Below are 20,836 nucleotides of genomic sequence, written 5' to 3' on the forward strand. Positions count from 1 at the left end.
ACGGAGGTCTATGGCATAGGTGTGTACGATGCATCAGGCTTAGGATACAAACACAATACTTGCAAGTAGGATGACTTTATTGTTGGTTTGGCTCTGATTTGTTGACAATATGAAAAAGCCAGCCTTATACATTATCAATCAAACTTAGATTAACTTCTACCCAATATTGACCAAACAAGCACCGATTTGCCTTCAGAGTCAAAAGGTCAACAGATGACACCATTAACCCAGCACTACATACTGCACTGGCACACCAGGGAACATATGTGAGGATGTTGTTGATATACTTTAGCTCCATATTCAATATAATCATCCCCAGTAGAATGTGACAAAACTGCTTCATGTAAGTGTTAGTCAGCCCACTTAGAGGTGGATAAAACACTTTTTTAACAAACTGTCCACAGACTGTCAGGCTGGACTAACTGACCCTGACACTCAGCACTGGAGCTCCACTGGGCTGCGTGCTGGGTCCCTTTTCTCTATTCACTCTACACATATGAATGCACACCAACCAACAGCACAAATACCGTAATAACATTTGTAGATGACAATGTGGTTGTGGGACAGATGCAAAATGGTGATGAGTCTGCCTACAGGAATGAGGTCCACATGCTGTCAGAATGGTGCTAAAGTAACAATTTGGCACTCAACACCTCCAGAACAAAGGAGATCATCATCAACTTCAGAAAACAGAAAGAGGAACCTGTTCTCTTATACGTTGAAGGAGACACAGTGGAGAGGGGGACCAGCTTAAAAATTCATAGGCATACACATCTCCCAGGACCGCACATAGACTGTCAACACAACTTCTCTGGTGAAGAAAGCACAGCAGCAGCCCTACTTTCTAAGGACACTGAGGAGAGCTAATCTGTCCCAGCCACTGCCGGTACCCTTCTATCACTACTCCATAGAAAGCACACTCACTTATAGCATCTTAGCGTGGTGTGCCAGTTGCACTGTGACTGATAAGAAAGCTCTGAAGACAGTGATTAAATCAGCACGGAAAATCACCGGCACACAGTTACTTTCACTTGAGGACATATATGGGCCACAAACATAATCAAGAACTCATCTCACCTAGGCAACCACCTTTTCACTCTGCTGCCCTCATGGCGGCGCTATAGGTCTTTCAAGACCTGCACTTCCAGACTTTTGAACAGTTCCTACTCAAGTGCCATCAAGGAACTGAGTTCTGTTAACTGAGGTTGCAATCATAGCATAGGACTGTGCAATAACAGCAGGATCATTTTCTGGCAATATGCAATAATAAATGCTGACTCTGTTTAGTGCAATACAATGGTAGACTATTTTATTACTCCCAACCTATAATAGACTTTTTAAGGTTTTTAAACATATGCATATGTTAATTTATATATTGATTGTGTGCAAATGAATGTCCATTTTTAAATTATTTTTAAATTTCATTATACACCTGTGCAAAGGTATTCTATTCTATTCTATTCTATTCTAAGACATGTGATTCAAGTTCACATTACTGTATTCACATAATCTCCTTCATGAAATAACCTAAGACACATATTTGAGGCAAAACTACCTCTTGAGATGCTAAATTCCTTGAAAGAATATATTTGTTGACCTGTATTTCCTTGAGTCACCAAGGTTAGGGATGGGAAGTTGAGTTTTCATTAGAGCCATCCCCTTTTGGCCTTGAGTTTTTCAGCATTATAAGACAATTGGTGCAAAAGTGGCCAGCAAGTTACCCAGCCAAAGAATAAAAAACTCTCAATGCCAGACAAAAGATAACCCAATAAGACTTTACAGAGGATGGCGATTTTAAGATAACTGCATTTTCATCTTAATTATCCAGAGGTAATAATATACAATAATATACTGTTCTGTTTACCACACGCTCCGGTCCCCTGGTTCCACTGTTTTTGATTTTATATCCCCCAATCTTGAATGAGTCTGTGCACACACCATCTTATCTCAAAACTGGGTCTTGATATATATCACCTTCCATCTGTCCATGTGTTTCGCTATGCTTTCACTCTGAACTCAGAGTAATCCATCTTCACTCTGACGCCTGTCATTTCGTCTGAGCTGAGAAACTTCCCTCCGAGAATTCAATTTATCAGATTAATATTCTAATTCAAATATTAATCTAGAGGTTTAAAAAAAAACAAAACTAAGGCATCAAACTGGGTGTAATCTATCTAATGCAACAACACGCTATGAGATGAATGGCTGGAGGAAACCAGAAAGTAAATGATGTCTTCCACCACCCTGCTACATAGAAAACACTGCTGTTATATAAAGGTGTTTGGATTTAATTCTGTTATTCTTAAACCACAAGCAAACTGTATTTTCTGTTGTCCCTAACTGGAATTCTACATTTGATGGGATTTATTTGATTCATTTACTGATTGATGTATTGATTCGGCAACATTTTGAGGCGGTGGCCGATGTTCATTTATCCACCGGTTCATCTTTTAGCCATTGTGGATACACGATTTGTCATTAGTAACATTCACGCCTGTAGCTTTTAGTGTCTGTAAACAGGTCAGTGTAGACAGCCGCCTCATCCGTTACACTGACACTTAGTCGTTAGCAATGAGCCCGACTGTCTGGCTGAGAGATTAGCTGTTTGCGCACTGCTACTTAAAAGCTCCGGGGGAATAGAAAATATAGGTGAAATTCAACAAAACGTATTTGGATGCGACATGGAACTGTTACAAGAGTGTCTGGAGTAGTGTTTGGATTGTGTTTGACAGATTTTCTAGTATTATTTATTGGAAGGAAGTTGATTGAGCGCACTCACACACACACACACACACACACACACACACACACACACACACACACACACACAGACTACTTGAGATGGGCTAGAGGTTCTAATTACCATAGTGGAGAGATAGTGATTTTTTTCATGAGCTGTAATCTGCACTGATTGCTGATTGTTAATCCTAAATGACTTGAGATCGTGACACTCATTTGTGTCTGTTCTGCTTGATTATAATGGACCAGGTGTCTTTCACTAGAGCGAAGACTATTTCCCTCTGTACAGTCCGAAAGATTATTTGTACCATGAAAAGGAGAATTCTGAGATGAATAGGTCAGTAAAAGCGGAAGTTGCCATTTACTTTTACTCCACCTCCATCTTTGGGTCAATTGAGAATTGGTAATGTGAAATGGGTCGTTTTGTAGAGCATGTTAGCATGTTCTAGCTCGTTGTTTTGGTGAGTTGACCTGCAACACGTTTGTGTTTTGGTTCCAACTCACTGTTCCTATTGACTTAATTTCCAGATTTTAAGGCATCAGTTTTTATTGGAAAAGCTCAAATAAACCCTCAGATTGCTACCTGCTTATTTGCAACTTGCTACCGGAGTATTTAGTAGCTAATGAGTCAAAGTGTGTGGTGACCCAAAAAGAGGTAAAAGGAGAATGAACATTGAACACAACTTGGAATTAAACCAAATGTTGCCCTTAGCCAACTTAATTAGGTGATAATACATCAATGTTGTGTTTGCAACTTGTTTGGCTTTTTCCCAAGTGGTTAAAATGTGTTAATTCTGCTTAAAAGTATAGCTATACCTATACTGGCTATGCAAAGGCTAATTTGGGCGGTTGAGGCCAATGCTTTGACAGAAATACCTTTTACATACTGTAGATTATTACAGAAGCACATTGCAGTCACCTATAAAAAAAATGGAGGACTTATCTTATAATTATGACTTAAGTGTCTCATAATTACGATTTACTATCTCATAATTACAATCATTATAATTTTGAGATAAGGCCTCCAATTTTTTTCCTTCAGTAACTTAATAACTTCCATAGATTACTGTGAAATTTTGTAAAAACATTTGTGGACCCTAGAGGATTAATCATAATGCCTTCATTATTGACCAAATGCAAAACTGACATTCATATCAGCTTCAGTTGTACTTTTTCTTAATTATCAAATGTGTTGGGCATGTTAAAATAAGATGATGAACATGGTTAGCGTTGCCTGCTAAACAAGCATGCTAGCTGGCTGAATGTTAGCACTTTGCTCAGAGCAACAGTGGTGCCTTAGCACGGCTTCGCAGAGCTGCCAGCATGCTGCTTCATGCTGCTAATTAAAAAAATTATCACCTTTAGTTGATTTGTCCTTTGTCCCTTCAACAGTCTTAAGGGGAAACTTAGTCTAGCTTGTGTGTCACTGTCTCATTTTTTCATTTATACTGTAAGACTAAGACACAATGAACTAACAATGTATGTGTCAAGGGTGTGCCTGTATGGTTTAATGTAGACAGCGACTGGCCATTAACAGTATCTCATACACTGGCTGGCCTCCATTAGGTCCCATGCCCACATAATTTGTAAAAGGCTTGACATGGAGACAACACTGGGAATGAGATTTGTTGTAAAAGGGTCTGACACAGGTACCACAGTAGCCTTTTTTCAGGGTACATAATAAAGAGAATATGTGTCCTGTGAATGAGTGGGTGGAGGAACAAGGCAACTATAGCTGCCGGAAGGAATACTGTCCACCTTGAGTGGGAGGTTTATTTATTTTAAAGATTACACACAGCTACAGACTGTGGAATGTCTGGAAAATCCTTTTCACCATTTCATGATATCTTCTGCACATCTGCCAGATGTCCGATAGGCCTTGGCTGAAAAAATACATGTAGTCCATTTCATATTTTCTATAATTTTCAAGAATGGGAAGATTACAGTAGGCAGGTTAGGCACTACCACTTAAATAACCAGCATCTAGGTTGATGTTAACAGCAGCCCTAGCTCCACTCAGCAGGCAACAATGTCACTGCAGTCCTTTACACCAGCAAGGACTAAGCCACATCTCTGAGTGAATCCCCAGACTCAGAGTCACAGGTCTTATTCCTGCCAGCAAGAAAAACAGCAGCATCACAGCATCCATTGAACCAGCTCAAAAGGACACTTCTGAATTATCTGGGCGACTGAATTCCTGTGTTAGGATGGACAGAAACACATTTGTCTCTGTGACATCGATACAAGGGTAACTGCGGAGGACATCTAAGAGCATAATAAGATCATTTAAACTGTGATAGGAACAGTGAGTTACAGTGTTGTATTGACTATTTAATTTGCCATACAGTTACTCAAGTACATCATCTTACGGAGGCCCCCTTGGGTCAGCTGAGAAAAAATCATCATTGTGTAAATCTGTACTCTTGGTTTGGAAATCTGAGTACATGGTTTATAATCTGTGCCCTCAAATTACAAATCCATGGATTTATAAACCACGCCCTTTGATTTGCAATCCATGTGCTCAAACGTATTTTTCATAGCTTTCGTTGTGTAAAGTTGTATTTATTGCACTATTCACTTCAAAACCAACCCAGGGTTTGACATAAGCTATGGCCCAGGGTCAATAGAAGTTAATGCTGGGCAAGTTGAAATCTGCCACATGAGTGCATAGAAGATGTCATCATTTTTAAAACATGTGACTGATGAGTTGCATCATAGTTAGCTGAGACAAATGTGGGGAAAGCTGCTCTCTTAGCCCACCAGCTTCTTACCAGTGAATCTGATGGGTCACCAAATGCAGTGTAACACCAGTACTCAAAGAAAATATCAGCAAAAGACACGTACAAGACTACAAAAAGTAAGAGGGACTTTCAACTTTCATGGAAGCAATAGTACTCTTGGGTGGAAAACAGCAACTGTGGCATGTTTTGTACAGTTTGCCTCCATTGTGTAGTTATGTGCATGTCTTCTGTTTGACTTTGACAGCAGCAGTTTCTACAGGAGACACACAGATCTCTGTTTAAGTGTTGATCAGCAGATGTATAAAGGACAACATATGCAGTTTAATTACAATCAATGAAATGCTTCCTGCTTATCACCGGGAGTGTTTTTATGACATTATTGAGGCATAGCGTCATCTCTGTGGCTCCTACCAGCTTTGTCAACCATCTATCTACCACAGAAATCTCTCCGGAAGTACAGATATTACAGCTACTGCTCTGTCTCCATGTGTTTAACTTGGTTTAAATAATAGAAAAGAGTTGTTCTCAATTTTTGCTGCCGGGACAATGAAAATACAAAGGGCCAGTAAAACTCTGATCTGCTGCCCAAGTGGGCCTCTGGGGAAAAAAATGTTACAATGAACCCTGCAACCTGTCAGTATGAGGCTAGCGTGGGGACAGTAGGAAACTTTGTATCACAACAATGTGGGGGACTTCCATTTACAGTGCGACTTCTTACGAGGCATCAAACACGGTGAAGACAATTTAGTATCTAAAAATGATTTTAAATTAAAAACACATTATTAACAATAATATTACAATAATATTATATTTAAGAATACTTTTCAAATCTAAAGGGCACAGTTTACAATGTGTGTATGAGAGCATGATTTATAAAACCATGCGCACAGATTTCTAAACTGAGAGTACACGTTTACAGACTTGCACATGGATTTGTTTGTATTATCTGCCCTGTTCTTTATTCCAAAACAGTCAGAATTATTTAACGCCTCGCTTCCTATCAGGTTTTCATTTCCCTGGCAAAGTGTTTAAAGAGAAAATCTGTCAACATTTATAATTTCTCTCTCCGTTTGTTTAATTCAGTGAGAGAGTGTGGCTTAGATTTTCGCATCATTAGTGGACCAAACTTATGTTTAATTTGCAGCGTTTAGAGGCAACGGTGCTCTGTTTTACTTCAAAATCCCTCTAATGGGATTTATTTATGATTAATGCTTGATTTGAATATTAATAGAGTGGGCTATGGACCAAAATCTGTGTGCTTTGTAGGTTTACTAGTAAGATTCTTCCATATATTGAAATAAACAGCAAAGTCAGTCGTAAAATGTAATTTAGTATTATTCAACTTTTCAAATCCTCAATTTTTTTATATTATAGGAGTTTTTGAGTATTTGTACCATTCTCTTAATTGCTCTCACCAATGTCACACTGCTGGATCGAAAACTCTTTATTGACAGGTGATCTCTGGGAAACCCGGTGATAAAAAAAACAACCGGGATAAGAGGTCTCAATAAAAGCAGCTACCAGATTACCACTTAAAGACATTAAACTGTGTCTGCCTCTTGTTTCTCATCTCATTTAGATGCACTTAAACTTGACAGCAGAGAAAGTGCCTTTTTCTTCATTCTATCCTCGACCTTGCCGTCTTGACACTCCGTCACTTTATTTCTGCTATCACCCAGAGAGAGACAGCTGCTTACACACCATACTTGCAGAAGCACAGCCATTATGGTTGATGGTTGGTTTCTCATGTAACTAACATGCTGTTAATGGATGGCGACACACCCGAAGTTAATCCCTCGAGAAACATGTCAGCTTTTAAAACATGCACGCACACACAAACTGTGCTTGATAGGAAGGGAACATTAAACTGCCCCTTAGAGGCAGGCAGCTAAAGCTCAGTAGTTTGTGTGTATGTGTGTGTATATGTGCATGAGTGTGTCTCTATATGTCATCAACCTCTCTCCTCTTCTGGTTACTTGGTCACAAGCACAAATAGCTACAGTACATACAGGAGCACTGACACACATTTGGGATGGGCTGGTATTGAGACACTCAGTATTACATAGAAAACACTGCCCTCTGGTGGTCATTATAAGTACTGCAGAGAAGACAACGCTAATCAACACTTTTCATGTCACATTTACAGACACACAGGCAACTGCTTCTCAGGAGAATCATTATAATAAATAACTGCATTATATTTTTTTTATCATTAGTTATGTTATATCTTCTTCCAAAAAAAAAAAAAAGCTAGTTATTTGTCTAAAGCTGCAACAATTACTCAATGAATTGATTAGCTGCTCAACAAAAAAATAAATTGCCAATTTTCTGACAATCAATTAACCTTCATTTTTAAGATGTTCTCTCTTTCCAGTGTCGGAAGTTGAATATTTTATTCTTTCTTTATTCTTTTATGACAATAAACTAAATATATTTGGGTAGTGGACTGTTGATTGAGACATAACAAGACATTACACAAGGTTACACTCTGGCATTTTATGGACAGAATGACAATGGATCGATCAATAACCAACAGATTAATAGAAATTTAAAATATTGTTAGTTGCAGTCCTATATGTAGGGGTGCCGCCAGGGATTTTGGGCCCAATGAAAAGATATTCCATTGGTCCCACCACCACACACATTGGCCACACCTAACATGGTGTGTACAACTGCTGTAACCACCTGCACAGGCTTGTAACTCTCCTGCAATCTAATACTAACTGCACAATATTTACTGACACCGAGCTGTGAAAATATAACAGGCATGCAACAGTGAAATTCACTATTTGATACAAGACTGACACCTTCTATAAGTAATGTGCTAAAGGTCAGTTCTTACAGTCTAAATGTAATCTTAATGCTAAAATTCTTAAATGGGAAATGCTTTCTATAGAATGATATAACAACTAAATAAATTATATACAACAAATAAATTCTTACTATTGAAAAGGACATAATAAGAATTATTTTTCTCACTCTCTCTCTCACTCACAATTTGCTGTAATATAGTGCCACATCTGGTTTTGAGACAGTACTGAACCATGTCATGTAAATAGAGTGGATGTTTGGGCAGTACAGAGGCTTGTGGTGGTTACTTTTAGTCAGAAACAAGAAAATGAGTACCTTGTAAAAAATATTATATTCACATCTATTAATGATGACGAGTTACTAAAAACCATAACTAATGTTCTAATATTTTTAGGGCCCCCTGTCAGTCATGGACCCTTAGAATTTATTTTTTTCTTCAAACACAGCAAACAGTTGCCTATTTATTCATCCAGCATCACCACTCATTTGGAGTCATTCTTGTGGCCACCTGATGAATTTAAATCCAATATTCCCTCTCTTTTTAGCTCTGTTTTGTCTCCACCAACTACTGAGAAACATCTGGCTACACAATGTGCAGCAGTAAATTGTTAACCAGCTAGTAGCTTGGGTAATAATTTTGTGAGGGTTTGTCACTATGAGCGACCCCTTCCACTTTACACATAGACATTTGAGCCATTGTTGATGGTCCAATTTTGGTTGGTGCAGCTTTAATTATCCTGCTTATGTAAATGTCCATGTGGAGCCCGATGTTGAGACTTAAAAGATGTAAAAAAGCAGATAAACAACATGAAGTTATTCTCTCGTGTCTGAAACCAACAGTGATTCGGACCAATATGTGTTGCAAATCCAGCTGCTTCGCAAAGTGAGACGGCTATAGACAGATGGTTCATCCAATCACCTGCCAAGTATTTTTTGAAAATGTCTGCCCTTTGTCAAACACTCTCCATGATTCTCAGATGGTTCTGTGTACCAAACCATCTGGCGCGTCAGGTTACCTAAACATCATAAAGGACTATAAAAATATACAATGGATCTGTGCTGCTCTGCTTTAATTGCATCTGAGATTAGCTTGTTTTTTGCTATTCTGGATGCATCCTGTATGTAGTGTGTGTCCACGTCTGTGCAGCTTAGACCTGTGCTACTACACAATGGTTTTTTTGTGACCTTTTGCAAAAATTTGGTCTCCTACAGTTACATTATTGTTTATAATGTATGTGACTGGTACAGCATATTATGTATGTCTGTAAATACATACTTTTAATTTGAATAAAATGGTGCTTAAAGTGGTGATTTTCCTTCATCTTATTGGTGCCCTTATTTATGCCACTGTTAAATGTCATTTCCACTAAGCATGTTAGTAACTACTTAAATAAAAGCAAGGTTAACCATCATGCTATATATAACAGAGGCAACTACAGCACATAAAAACATGTTCATACCCTAGCTATTTGTGCCATTAATGTAAAGCTCAGATTTAATACAGTAATAAAGACTAGTCTAAATTAATCTAATCAATTCATCATTTAAATCATTTTCATTTAAGTAATGCAAAAAATTCTAAATATTCTCTAGTTCAACCTTTGCTATTGTGAGGATTTGCTGCTTTTCTTTATCTATTTTGACTGTAAACTGAAACTCTTTGGTTTAACACTTCTTGGTCAAAATACGTTGGCTTTAAAAAATTGTGACGGTTAAAAATGATTTTTCACTATTAAGTTGTGGACTTAGTGGGTCAAATATGTAAAGCCCTTATGGTCAGATTTTGTGGAAGTATCAAGAGAATTATCATGTAATGCTCTCATCTCCCTGCCCCTTTATTTTTAATTTTACATGGATATGCATGTTGAGCCCCTGCACCCCCTCTTTAAAAAAAAAGAAATAAAAAAATGATGATCTAATTTCTTCTTTTCTAACCTCACCCGGACTTATTTGTCACACTTTTTATTGCTTTTACGTGCATACTTAATCTTTCCCAAATTGTACAAAGTTCATAAAACAAAAATGTATGGATGGCAGAAGATATGAAGAGATGATACTGCCTCTGTTTGTTAATTAAAAACATTTTCACTATTTTCTGACATCTTACAAACCAAATGATGACTTCATCAACTGAGAAGAAATATGTTAATTGCAGTGCTACATTAATGCTTGCTTCTTACACTGTGTGGCAGTGTGAGTACACACTGTCACCACACAGTATGAGGGTCATTATTTCCCAACAGGATTATGCACAGCATTGCCAGAACACATTAGAGGAAGCAGGCTGGGTGAAAGCAATAAAAATGCCTGCTGGCAAGAAAAAACTCCTTTGTGACAGAGACAATATTGGAGCAATAAAGGGATAAGGGTGTGTAATGGAAAACACAGCAGGGAAGTCGCATCGGTTATTTTGTGCTTTAGCATGAGGCTCATATTTAGATGAAATGTTTACATACTCTGAGCCTCACAGGTGGTTTCTCAATACTCAGATTAAGAGAAGATTTAACTTTAAGTCAGCTGTGTTCACCTCTATAACAAAACTGTTTTTATCATTGACTTCCATTATTCACCCATCTAAAAAGTTGGAAGTACTTTTCTCTGAACTGTAACTCAGCTGTTTGGGTTTTAGTAGTCATTTGATCTGGAATTTCCACCCTTAAGAATAACTGATTGATGGTAATATGAAATATGATGCAACCATGGTGGTCAAACATTCACAACCTCCTCATTGGTTGCAAGCCTTGTATTCACTTCCATTTTCATAGAGATCTCACATGCATCACACATTCACAGAACGACATATATTGTCACAGGGGTCACACAAAGTACTGCAAAAGCACCAATACTTCAGTTCCTGTATTTGCTCGACAAGACGAGAGTATACAGTCGATACTATACTAGTGACTCTCGATTGCCTTATTCCCCAGTTTCACATGATGCATTTTACATTTCACACATTTACTTTTTAACTAGAAAAAAAAAAAAAAAAAGACTTTCACGCTGACCTCTGCGACTCACATGAACATGTTTCAGCCCCAGCTGGAGCACTGGACACACCTCATAATGAGAGTCACATCAATGTCACAGGTGTTGTTCATGTTGGTGAGTACTGTAGCCTCCCCTCCAGGTGAGGTGAGTGATACAGTCTCATTACATAATCATTTTATTTGGAATGCAGTTGTTTTTAAACTTGTGGTGATATTTCAGTAGAACTTTATTTTAAACAAACCTAAATTGTGAACTACAAAGCCAATATGATATTTAAATACCAATATATAAAAACTACTACTTGGTAAGGCCAATTTAATAATACAGTTTTTAAAAAAGGACTTCAATCAAAATTTTACATTAATGACTTACAATATGAAATCAATGCATCAAGACAAGAACCCCTTTGTAATAAATGGCAAATAGTAGCTCCATACTGATACTTATTGGTTGAGGATTACCTCATAAAGATTTTATCACACCTTGTTGTGCTGTGAGTACAAGAGACTAAAATCAAACAGAATATACTCTAATGAACCCATGGGGAACCATGTCCTGGACTCAGTACTGCAGTTCAGTTCCAACAACAATAAATGACTTTGTTTATTGTCTCACTTCTCTCAGTATTTTTATGGAAAGTCCTGATTTGAAATGACAATAAAAAAAGGCAAACAAAGTTTTTTTTTCTAAGAAGAGAAGTAGCCTAACAGTGATTCTATAGCTTCTGTGGTTTAAGAAAAAAGGACAGGTGTAGGTAATGAAACCTAACACGAGTCGAGTGGAATCTAAAATAGGAAATCCCGATTTCTTCACATTAACTATTCCATTATACTGCTACTTACAATCTATTATATGTATATTAATAATTTGAGAGTTAAAACAATAAAGTATAATTGAACATCTCGATCAAAACTATAATTTAAATTGGAAAATGTACCAGAATAAAGCTTCCTCTTATCAAAGCAGAGACCACATTATAGTCTACCATATTGTCCATATTGGATTAGAGATCTCCTGTATGCTCATGCTGCTACCTCCACCCTTTAACATCTGGACACCATCTATAACAGTGTCATATATGAAAAGAGTCAGATGGTTGTCACTGACATGTAGAAGGCACCAGCAGACCTGTGTTCTCATTTATAAAGCCTTGCTATCTCCAAGTTATTTAACATCACGTGTTGTGCTCAGAGTTAATAACAAAGACACAAGGTCACAGAGCAAGTTGGCTTTAAAACCGCCTCATACAAATTCTGTAGTAGGGAAGACTTTTTTAGGTTACTATGCACCTCACTAATGGAATGAACTGCAACATAGCTTAAAGTTAGAGACACAAGTTGCTCTGAGGGCCTTTACTGGCTGCTTTTCCTCATCATGTTTGTGATTGTTTGTGTCTGAGTCTGTATGATGACTGTTAGTGACTGTGATGTGAATAAATTATCTTATTGTGATCCTGTGTATATGTGTGTAAGCTGTTCTCAGGTCTCTGAGAAAGAGAACACTTCTAACAAATTATATTATTATAGTGATTTGATCAATTTTAATTCAATTTTAAGCCATGTAGGAATATGATCGAGGATTATATGTGGCCTCAATAAGTGGATTTAGAGGTAGTAAAGCTATAAATTAAGTGGAAAGATAGATTATCACCTTCTTAGTTGAAACCTTGATAACTCAAAATGACAGGAAAGGTGAGACTGTCCTGAATGTGAACCTCTCCCTTTGTTCCTGGTGTGACATTGATCATCTCAGGAGGGGGTACCGTAACCTCCTCCTGTCCTGGTGTCACATGATGCAGCTCTGGTCCTGATGCTGCTGTACCGGGACTCTGTATAGGAAGTGATTAATGCCACACGGTAGCAGGATGAGGAAAAGCAAGGGATCTGTCAGCAGCATTATGGAATATAAAACAACGGGTTGAAAATAGCATCATCTTCTTGAGCAAGCGCAATAGAAAATATACCTTTTATATGTATTTTTTTAATTAGTAATGTGAGTAAATAAATACAAACAATAATGTGTAAATCATTACTGCTTGGTTTAATGTGTTGGGAATTAAACTGACTTCCAGGTTCGCATATTATGATTTTGTATGATTAAGGTCATGGAAAACTCCCACGGCTGTACAGTATGAAAAACCTTAACCAAAATTACATCATTCTTGTTCCACACCACAAGTAGCTGAATGGAAAATTAGCTAAATCGGGTTGAACACTGACAGAATGTGACTACAGTGAAAAAAAGATACTGTTCACACTTGTAGCTACAAGAATGGTACAAAAAGGTCTGTATTTTTATGTGTGTGTGTGTGTGTGTGTGTGTGTGTGTGTGTGTGTGTGTGTGTGAATTTAAGCAGGAGGGAAGGAGATGGCCACACACAATAATGCTACCATGATGCTTAACATTAATATTCACCTAAATACCTTTAATGCAATTATTATATTGTTGTTTTGGGTTTCAAAAAAAAAACAAAACTGTGCTAAGCATAAACCTGGAGGTGATCACATGTGATTGTGGTTGCGTGTGTATATCTATCTTCAGCTTATCTCACATAATAATAGTACTGGACAATAGTACTGGATATAATAGTACTGGACCCATCAAACTAACATTTTTTTGTGCACATTTATGACTGTATGCCCATGACCCATCTTGGTTCTGGTGATTCACAATTTTCGAAAACTATTTTATAACATAATTCCTAATGAGCCTATAGTAAAGCCCAGGTCAGGACACAGCAAACGGTATTCCTAGCAATCTACTAGGCTAAAATCAAGACTGTTGCAGACCACGCATCGGCATTCATCGTGGCTCAAAAACTGACATCCATAGACAACTCTGGTCTTATCTTGAACTGGAGCATCTACATTCCATACTGAATATCTTATGATCCAATAAAGTTAGGCACAATATGAAATTAATACATCTGTTTGTCTTTATCTTAGCTGACATATTGACCGTAAGGAGGCCCAAGCAGAACAATTGAGTGAGATTCAACTGTTTGTTTTTGTTTCGGAGGTTAGAGGGAGGTGAGGAAGGGTTTTATTTTGTGTAGTGTCTTAAAACAAAATTGTAATAACAAAATGTTCTAAAGAAATAAAAAAATTTAAAAATAGAAAAAATGTTTAAATTGCGAAGTTTGCACATCTCTTATTATTTATCCCTTTTTAAATTAATACAAATAGACAAACCCAGGATGCTTGGTTTTAGTCACCTAACATTACACTTATCTATGCATCTTAAACAATACTGAGACTACAATAGAAAAACAAAATTTAGCATACTGGGTGCTCTCTTCTACATAGCTAGCACATATACAGTTCAATGCATATTTTTAGCAACTATAATTGACTGTGTGCAGCTTTAAGACCTCTTCCCGTTTCTCTACGGCATTAATCACCCCTCATACAGAAACGCGCATCATCGTTGATCTGGAAATTCCCTTTTCTGCCATTTAAAAGCCCAGCTGAGTGCAGTGTGAGTCCAGTGCTCTACAAACCGATAAACGAGGCTGTGAGCCAAATTATGTAGTATTTAGTGGAAACAAGAGAACAATAAAAAAGAGGGCAGGTGTTGCGTGTTTTTTAAATGGGAAATTTGTTGGCCAGCTGGCGTTTCAAGGAGCCGAGCACCGTTGAGGAATGCGACTCGACGTGGGGGTCGGACTCGGAGAGCGACGAGCCGGCGGGTGAAGATGACAGCGGCATCTCCGAGACCGTCAGCCCGGCGGAGAGCGACCGGGCCGCGGGAGTTCCCGGAGACACGTCCCCGCAGGTACAGACGAGGGTTAGCTTTGAACCATTTAGTGCTATTATAACATGTACAGTGTGCCACCGGCTGCGAAATAATATTGACAAGGCCAGGACACAGAAAGGGCAACCGAGCAGCCTCCAGACACCCCGCTGTCATGCTGGGAGAACATACAGCTCAAGCCAAACTTCATTCAAAAATATGTCACTTTTACTAAAACCCTGGTTATAAGACTGTCATGTTGTGAACTTTACTGGGTCGCTTTAAAGTGGCATTCAATTCAACAAATAGTGCTTCATTTAAATAGTTAATGACTGAAATGTCTGATGAATTAACATCAATTGTTTATTATTGCTCCTAAAAGGCTGCGAAAAGTTAACTAAATTATTACGAGGTGTGGTGTAGTGATGTTAAGCTTGGCATTATAGCTGAGCTTCACACACTATTGTGTTGGTTAATTAGTAAAGATAGTTTAATATATAATATAGCCTATTATATACAGTTAATTATTCCAAATATTGCTTTTCTAATTAAAGTTACTCTCTCTGCCTGCTAGATTATGTAGAAAATAAAAGCGCTTCATCAACAATGACCTCAAAATTATGTCATTATTTATTATTATAGTGGACCGGATGGTTGTTATTAAACTACTTCACACAGTTTCAAATTATTAAAATCAGCAGGTTGTATCAGGCTGTGGGACTAATTAAGAAAAGAGAGAAAGTTAAGAAATTTCATATGGCATAAAGCTCTATTTTTTCCAAACAGTATCAATATGATGCTTTATACTCCATACACTGTACAGTATATGGTGTAGATATAATATAATATATATATATATATATATATATAACAGGATTAGGCCCTGTGTAATACTGTGAGGCTTTCTGACCAGTGTAAGTTAGCATGACCCAGATTTTATTTGAGAATCAGATCTAGTTTCCAGCGTGCTTTTGTAGCGGCTGCACAGCAGCGCTGATGTGAATTGTCCTCCTTTGCTAGAAAGAAATGGATGATGACAGCCCTCGACCTCAAAGCAAAGTCAGTGCTTTCGATACGGCTGAATGGCAGATGAGCGTTTCACTGCATCTGTGAAAAACACTGGATGTGAACAGAATGTCTTTGTTTGAATGTCTTACTTCACTCTTTCATTCCTTTCTTTCTCCCTTCAGCTGACTGACTCTCCGGAATCTGTTCCGAAGATGAAGAGGAGTTTCTACGCTGCCAGGGACCTCTACAAATACCGACACAGTTATCCGGTACATACAAGACACACACACACACACACACGCACTGTAACAGGCTCATCATGTAATTATGGTGCCATTTATAGCCAACAATGTGTGATTTCTCTCATCTGTGTGTGTGCAGAACTTCAGAAAGTCCCGGGAACCCAATGAGTACCGTAATCTGCGCTTCTACATAAACAAGATTCCTCTAGTGCCTGACGGTGAGATCATGTTCACACACTCTCTATCTCTCACTCACACAATCACACACACACACAATCACACACACACACTAGGCATGCAGACCTCCTGACTGTGTGGAGAGAGGCAGTGTTGGCTTTGGGATTAGGGAGTTTTGTTTGGCTAAAGGTCATGTTTGACTGTGGAAGAGTAGGAGATTAGTGCATTGATCCAATGTTTAAACACGCTTGCTTACCCACACACACACACACACACATAGTACCTGTGTGACAGCTAATTAGCCACCGTCGTCTTTTCTCAGGTATCTATATCGAGGAGATTCTCACAAAGTGGAGAGGCGACTATGACAAACTGGAGCACAATCACACCTACATTCAGTGGTGAGACATGTCTATTTTAATTTTGATATATATCTTACATGTGACTGCACAAACTTGTCTTAATTAAATGGGTTGTTAATTATATGGTAATTGACTTGTCTGAGCTTCTTTTTCCATCAACTTGTCTGAAAACCTGAAAAACTGAATTCAATCAACTGCAAACCCTCAATCTGATATATAGGAAGTCTTAGCAGGAACCTATAAAGCCAGTGTTTAACTGTTAATCATATGATTTAGTTTTTAAAGAAAGACTTTTTATGTCATCAGGGTCAGGAGCTCTGTTTAAATTTGTTCTTGTGGTGTTTTGTTCCTTTCCTGTATGACAGGCTGTTCCCATTAAGAGAACAAGGGCTCAACTTCTACGCACATGAACTGACTCAGGACGAGATCAAAGTAAGACATGCACAAGTGGACACACACACATATACAAACTGTCTATCCTGACATCATTTTTATTGATGTGTTACTGTCAGAGCTGCTTAAGTGATTTTTTTGCACTTCCTCATGACACGAGAGTTAGCCATGGTTGAGTGACAGTTTGTATACTCTGTTTTTCCTGTGATAGAAAACAGAAGGGATATTTTATATGTTAAAGGACGGGTTCACAATGTTTTAAGTCAGTCTTAAAACAGTCATGTGCCTAAATGAACACTCAAACCTGTTTTTCTTGCTGTAATCATTCCTCCTGTTCATACTGACCATTAGAAAATCCCTTCATAATGCACTTACAATGTCCGTGATGAGTGATTTTTGCACTAAATGACTGTGTGGACACACTGTGGATTTTGTCCTCCATCACTTCCATTGAAAACACATTTGAAGGAGATCTTTTAATAGTCAGTATGAACAGGAGGAATAATTACACAGAGGAAAACCTCTTTCATTCCATTAATTTGTTGCTTGAAGACAGGCTTGAAAATTGTGAAACTGTCTTTTAAATGACAGTGTACTGAAAGCTGTTGTGTGACCTGAATAGTAAATGGGCTGTTTATATAGAGCTTGTCTTGTCTACTGACTCCTCAAAGTGCTTTACATCACATAGATCTATTCATACACTGATGGAAGAGGCTGTTATGCAAGGTGCCAACCTCCTCATTTACAGATGTTTCTAAAGCTCACTCATCCGTTCACACACACACACACACACACACACACACACACACACACACACACACACACACACACACACACACACACACACACACACACACACACCGAGCAATTTGGGGTTGAGTATCTTCCATATTAGGGCTGTTGAGTAAGGGGATCAAACCACAGACCTTCTGATTAGTGAAAGGCCTGCTCCACCTCGTGAGCCGCAGCCCCTCAGCTGCCATCCTTAGCATAGACTCTACAAGTCTGTGGAAGTCTCACTTAGTAGTTAGTGATATTTACTAGCAGTTTTTCCCTGGTTAAATATGTTTCTATTTGTGTAAACTTGTCTTTGACCAAACTGATATGTGGTTTTGGTGACCCAACCTTAAATGTGACATGGTAACGTTTAAAATGATTGTACGATTTTGTGCTCCGTCGTGTGATTACCCCAAACGAAGTGACAATGCCAAACACAGAGGTGGTCTTGTACCTGTCGGTGGGTTTCTGATCCGCTGTGTCGAATCCTCTCAGGAATTCCAAAGCACTCGGGAAGCCAAGCGGAGATTCCTGGCAGCCTATTCCCTGATGTTGGACTTCTACGGCCTCAAGCTGCTGGATAAGAGCGGGAATGTTGCTCGGGCTTCCAACTGGCAGGAGCGCTTCCAGCACCTTAATGAGTAAGCACACACACACACATTATGCAGCAGCTTAGGGGAATACAATTGCAGCCAGGATTTGTGTGAACTTAACGCTCGGTTGCCAATCGTTGCTTTTGTGTGCTTTAGCGAGGCCATTATTCGAAATCCTGTTCAAACTTAATTGTTTCCTCTATCAGTAGCCAAACAAGAAACATGTTTTAAGTCAACAAACAGATGGTTATGGGTAGCTAAAGAGGTGAATTTTTTTTTTGTGGTCACTCACATCCTGTTGCTATGTTTCTGTGGCCTGAGAGAGGTTATATCGATTAGTTACCAAGGAACCACCTGAATGTCATATGTCTACTTTAAAGTATTTTTTTCTCCTTGTACCCAGCATGGTCTCACTGCCATTACAATAGCTCCTCGTGTAACAGACCTCCTTTAAACCCTACCATCTGATGCTAATTGTTGCCATTATCCCAACCACATGAAAAACAACAAATTCGTTTCCATAAAGCAGCTGTTCAGTACAGTTTTGTTCGCTTCTCTGTCTCTTAATATCCCATCAAATATGCAAGACGACTTTTGCGTCTGGTGATTTGTGGTTTTTAGATCCCACTCGGGCCACATAACCATCAGAAACAAACAATCCTTATTCCTAGCACTGTTTGAATTATGGTTTCTGATTGTTCCTTTTAATTTTTCTTTTTTGGGAATAATAGTTTATTTTGGTTCCCAACCCTTAAATACGATAATACCTCTTCTTGTACTACTAAGACATCGGAGGACGGCCTAAAGAAGTGGCCTTTCATAATGTACAATGGTAATAAAATCCACCTAAAAGTACCTCTAAAGCTCCAATTAACAAGTTGTATCTCATTTGTTTAATCGACCAAAAACAACCAGTCGCCACCATAGAGATTTTAATACTATGCTATTTAGTGGACAGACACAAAAGAGATATTCATTTTCTCATCCAACATTGGGATAACAGTATATTTCCCAAAAATGTTGAACTTTTCCTTCTTTTACTATCGCGTTTAATATTATATAATAATAATAATTTCTAAGAAAAGTGAGGAAACTTGCATGCATGTCACAAACTTTCACAGATGTCGATGTAATAAAAGGAATAAATGAAAACTGCACACATAATTCCCCCAATATGTCATTATGTTGTGACAAAAGTAGATTTACCCTCTGCTTTGTTTTTCTTGAAGGTCCCAGCACAACTATCTGCGGATCACTCGCATCCTGAAGTCCCTGGGCGAGCTCGGCTACGAAGCCTTCAAAGCCCCGCTGGTTCGCCTGTTCCTAGAAGAGTCACTTTGCCACAACACCATTCCCAACATGCAGCACAGTGTCTTGGAGTACTACGTCTACACCATCCGCCTGCCAGCAACCCGCAGGCGCCTGCTACGCTATGCCCGCCAGCACTACAAGCCTGCCCACGCCTTCCTCTGGGGTCCAACACCGAAGAGACGGGGTGGTGCTGGTACTGGAGGTAGCGTGGGTGCTGGAAGTAGTGGAATCAGAGCGCCTGCTCCAACACCAGAACAACTGAGAAGGGGGGAGGAAAGCACCACCTCCACCTCTGCAAGTAGTGGGATTTTTGTGTCTTCCCATGATGGTGTGGTATTGCAGGACCTGGCTGGAGGAGGACTGCAGGTATGCACAGGACTGGGCTCCAACATGGCTAGACTGGAGGGAACGTTGATGATGGTGGGAGCTAGAGGAGACAGGAATGAGTATAATTAGATTGTTCCTTTGTTCCTTTTTTTGGAGCCATTGTGTTGAATAAGATTTGACTGATACTTGGTTTTGAGCGCAGACACAGCGTTTTTTAAAAAGGAACCAATTCAAATGCAATGGGGGGGGGGGGGGATAATTGTTTATGCCAGAATTTGGCAGGGTTATAAAGGTTCTGGAAGACCCCATGGACACTCAAACCCAGGGTTATGACAACAATAGTAAAACATATTCATAGATCTTTAGAATCTGATAAACATGTTATTAGAATCTCTTAAGGTTAAGGGCTTACCATTAACAGCTTTGACATTTCAACTGTATGAGGCATGGTGGGGTGGAAGGACGTATTTTGAGCCAAGCTAAAGAACCTCACCTAGGACGAAATCCCAAAACCATCTAAAACCAGTTGAGAGCCAAATGTGTATTGCAATGCTTTTCCGCACCAGGACTTTGAACACAACTTAGAAGATTGCCTTACTTCATTTTGTGGGCTGGAGCTCTGGCTGATGTGAAAT

At 38.7% G+C, this 20,836-nt stretch overlaps 1 protein-coding gene across 1 annotated transcript; it reads left to right on the forward strand.

Annotated features, from left to right (window-relative positions):
- Positions 1 to 14,867: 14,867 nt before the first annotated feature.
- On the forward strand, positions 14,868 to 20,330 carry ogfrl1 (opioid growth factor receptor-like 1). Its single transcript, XM_053333708.1, has 7 exons — positions 14,868 to 15,053; positions 16,202 to 16,288; positions 16,401 to 16,479; positions 16,761 to 16,839; positions 17,166 to 17,232; positions 18,466 to 18,611; positions 19,793 to 20,330. Exons 1-7 carry the CDS (start codon positions 14,868 to 14,870, stop codon positions 20,328 to 20,330), a joined length of 1,182 nt encoding a protein of 393 aa, XP_053189683.1.
- Positions 20,331 to 20,836: the final 506 nt, after the last annotated feature.

This window comes from Scomber japonicus, chromosome 14 (assembly GCF_027409825.1).
Source record: "Scomber japonicus isolate fScoJap1 chromosome 14, fScoJap1.pri, whole genome shotgun sequence".
Taxonomy (NCBI): domain Eukaryota; kingdom Metazoa; phylum Chordata; class Actinopteri; order Scombriformes; family Scombridae; genus Scomber; species Scomber japonicus.

Coding starts and splice junctions, on each gene's coding strand:
- ogfrl1 (XM_053333708.1), top strand. CDS start 14,868: ATGGGAAATTTGTTGGCCAGCTGGCGTTTCAAGGAGCCGAGCACCGTT. Junction 16,289..16,400: donor AATACCGACACAGTTATCCG/GTACATACAAGA, acceptor GTGTGTGTGCAG/AACTTCAGAAAGTCCCGGGA. Junction 16,480..16,760: donor GATTCCTCTAGTGCCTGACG/GTGAGATCATGT, acceptor GTCTTTTCTCAG/GTATCTATATCGAGGAGATT.